The sequence below is a fragment of the Lactuca serriola genome, chromosome 4 (assembly GCF_051521515.1).
Source record: "Lactuca serriola cultivar US96UC23 chromosome 4, Lser_US96UC23_V15, whole genome shotgun sequence".
In the NCBI taxonomy this organism is placed as follows: Eukaryota; Viridiplantae; Streptophyta; class Magnoliopsida; order Asterales; family Asteraceae; genus Lactuca; species Lactuca serriola.
Window position 1 is genome coordinate 136,213,440 of NC_136411.1, and position 3,466 is coordinate 136,216,905.

The following is a 3,466-nucleotide window of genomic DNA, read 5'->3' on the forward strand; positions in this document are numbered from 1 at the left end:
ATCTTGGACACGCTCCACCGAGAACCTTCGCACCACGCTCCACCGAGAACCTGCTGACCGAAAACGCAGTGGCCAAGAACACTTCGGAAAACCGAGCTCCTGACCGAAATTAGCCAACGGGGTCTCGCTGGATACGACCAAAAATACGTTTTTTCACCTTTTTGATGCCAAACTCGATCAAAAACTCAAATTTATGAAGAACACAAAGAACAAACAACCAATATTTCTTCCGAAACAAATAAAAAAACGCTAAAACCTTCAAGAAAAAAAATCCAAAAACGTTCAATATCTTGCCAAATTAATTGATACAATTCTACTCTGATCCCACTTGTAAGTCCCTAAATCGCTTTGATGTATCAATCAAATCCACTCGATGGTGCGGAATCCCAATCAATTAGATGATGTAAGATAGAATCGAGAAGAAGAAGAAGAAGAAGATGAATCTTCAATGTATACAATGATATTCAATATGATCCAATGCACAAGATTCACACACACTTGCATGTTCTCTCTGCTTTCTCTCTCTAGACACGTGAATATGACAATGGTAAACAAAGTGATGAAAATAATAATTAAAAAAAGAATTTTTGAATTTTTTTTTTTATTTTATATTTTAAAATTATTTTTAGATTGTATGTCACGGTCTTACAAAATTAATATTGTGTCAAATGAACCTGAATATATATATATATATATATATATATATATATATATATATATATATATATATATATATATATATATATATATATATATATATATATAAACCGTCTTTCCAACAAAAATTACCGAAATTACCATTATAGAAAAGTAAGTTTTTAGATTAAATAAATATATAATAACTAAAAACAGCCTTTTGAAGCCATGGAAGGAGACAAACCTTTTCGATGATTGGGTTTCCATACGGTTTCAGATTAGACCTTTCCTCAAAAGCACATGTGGCTTTAATCAAAATCCAAGTTACATTTGCTCTTTCAAAAAAAAAATCCAAGTTACACAAATGGTCCTTATTCTATGGTTTATCCCTATCTACTCCCCCATAAATCACCCATCATTCAAGTGATATGTAGTTGTTAAAATACTTTTAGGGGTGTTTGGATTAGCTTTTTAGCTTATTGCTTATAGTTTATTTGTGGTGGGAATAAGCAATAAGCATGAGGAAGGATGCTTATTAAAATTAGGTTATTTAGCTTAATAAGCTGGATTTTATCCAAACACTCAAATTAATTTATTGTGGGAATAAGCAATAAACATCTCTTTTTTTCCTATCCAAACACCCTCTTAGACCGGAAGGAGTGGGAGGGATGCTTTCCTCATTTTTGGTGGGCCATACCCCTCTTTCCCTCACTCTCCTTTCCCTTACCTAAAAGCCAAAGAATGGGTGGGAAGCCTTTCCCTCACTTATATATATATATATATATATATATATATATATATATATATATATATATATATATATAATAATAATAATAATAATAATTTTTTTTGCTTTATAATTATTAAATTAATATCAAACATAAAATTTAAATAAAAATAAAAAACATTTCATTAAGTAAAATAAAAATTACATTAAGCCTACTATTTAATTAAGTAGAAAATAAGTCGCAAAAAAAAAAATCAAACAACCTACAACATAGTAAAAATTATTAATTAATATCCTAATTTTATCTAAACCTAGATACATCACTCGGAATCATCGTCTTTCTCCTCGCCTTAATCATCTGCATCATTCTCCCCAGCGTCACTCTCGTAGTCGGAATCTTCACTCTCGACGAACATATTAGAATCATCGTCTGATTCGTCAAACAAATCATCGTGAGATAACTCGTGCGAGGGCTGAATATGAGCCCTATAAATGTGCTCCACCAAATCAGCATGAAGGGCCTGATGAATGTCGCGATTGTGTACTTCTCTTCTAGTCACCCTATACTCTTGTGTAAAAACGACTACTCCTTCGACATTTGGCAAAACTTCATTTTCGTTGTATCGGCATATTGCTCTTCCTTCGTCTTCAAGAATCATATTATGCAATATGATACATGCATACATTATGTGTTGTAACCTTTTCACCTCATATGACCTTGCCCCGACCGTTAGTACATGCCAACGTCTCTTAAGTACACCAAATGCTCGCTCCACATCCTTCCTAGCTGACTCTTGCGCCTCTTTAAACTTTTCCCTTTTCGGGTCGTTAGGACATGTAAAGGATTTCACAAAAACAGACAAGGGTGGATATATACCGTCAGTAAGATAGTATCCACACTTATATGCTACCCCATTTGCTTGAAAATGTACATTGTGTGACTTTCCAAGGTAGATATCGTTGAATACAGGCGACTGGTCTAGCACGTTGATGTCATTGTTTGCAACAGCTGGACCAAAGAATGCATGTCATATCCAAAGATCATGGGATGCGATAGACTCTAGAATGACCGTCGGCTCTTTGTGGTCACCTCTCATGTACTGACCACGCCATGCATTGGGGCATAATGACCAACTCCAATGCATGTAATCGATACTACCTAGCATTCCAGGGAATCCATGTTTGCCTTCATGCACCGTATACAATTGGTGGATATCGCTGATAGTTGGTTTGTGCAAATATTGTCGCCCGTAAACCAAACAGATCACTTTGCAGAACGTGTACACAGAGTCCCTCACGGTATGCTCTAACATCCTAAAATACTCGTTCCATTTGTCTGCGCCCATGCCGTATGCTAGCTGACGAATTGAAGCTGTGCATTTTTGAATGGGAGAGAAACCTTTTTTCCCCTTGCATCCATTTTCCATTGGAAATATAGAAAGCGGCCTTCCAAATCGCCAACAATACGTAAAAATAGTTCCTTCCTCATCCGGAACCGACGTCGAAACTTACAGCGTAGACGGTGTCATCTGCAAAATAATCTTCTATAAGACGATCGTGTCCGGCTTCGTGATTTCTACGTAACGGCGACTTTCTTAGGTTAGGTCGTGAACGTGATGTTTCACCAAGTCGGTTTTGATAGTATGCAACCGTTTTTGCCATGACGGTACCGATAAGCTTAGCCTCCTCTACTGCCGTCGAATCGGATGATGAAGATGATGACATTTTAAGTAATATTTTTTAAAGAGAAATATAGAGAAATATAGATTATGGTTTAAAAAATGATAAAATGTTTGAGTATTTATAGATTAAGAAAAGGGAAGGAAAAGATATATATATATATATATATATATATATATATATATATATATATATATATATATATATATATATATATATATATATATATATGTATGTATGTATATGTGTGTTAACGGCTATATAGCCGTTTGAGTGAAAAAGAAAAAAAAAAGAAAAAAAAAAATCATCGGCCAATGGTTAGAAGAGAGAGAGAGAGAGCGGGACTCTCTCCCCCCACTTGCTTCCTGCGGTTCCTTTCTCGTACCCACGGTGCGGTGTGCACAGGTGCGGGATCGGTTCCCG

General features: G+C 35.3%; 1 protein-coding gene across 1 annotated transcript; it reads right to left on the reverse strand.

The window, feature by feature from the left end:
* Positions 1-1,713: 1,713 nt before the first annotated feature.
* LOC145098853 (uncharacterized) lies at positions 1,714-3,088 on the reverse strand. The gene is made up of 3 exons (XM_079036449.1): positions 2,876-3,088; positions 2,454-2,772; positions 1,714-2,372 (listed from the first exon to the last, which is right to left on the reverse strand). The coding sequence occupies exons 1-3, from the start codon at positions 3,086-3,088 to the stop codon at positions 1,714-1,716; spliced, it is 1,191 nt and encodes a 396-aa protein (XP_078892575.1).
* Between the last annotated feature and the right edge of the window lie 378 nt (positions 3,089-3,466).

Excerpts from the sequence above, each read along its gene's own strand:
- LOC145098853 (XM_079036449.1), bottom strand. The coding sequence starts at position 3,088 with ATGTCATCATCTTCATCATCCGATTCGACGGCAGTAGAGGAGGCTAAG. Across the intron at positions 2,773-2,875 it reads CAGATGACACCGTCTACGCT|GGGAAAAAAGGTTTCTCTCC; the intron begins GTAAGTTTCGAC and ends AATGGATGCAAG. Across the intron at positions 2,373-2,453 it reads GCGTGGTCAGTACATGAGAG|CTGTTGCAAACAATGACATC; the intron begins GTGACCACAAAG and ends TCTTTGGTCCAG.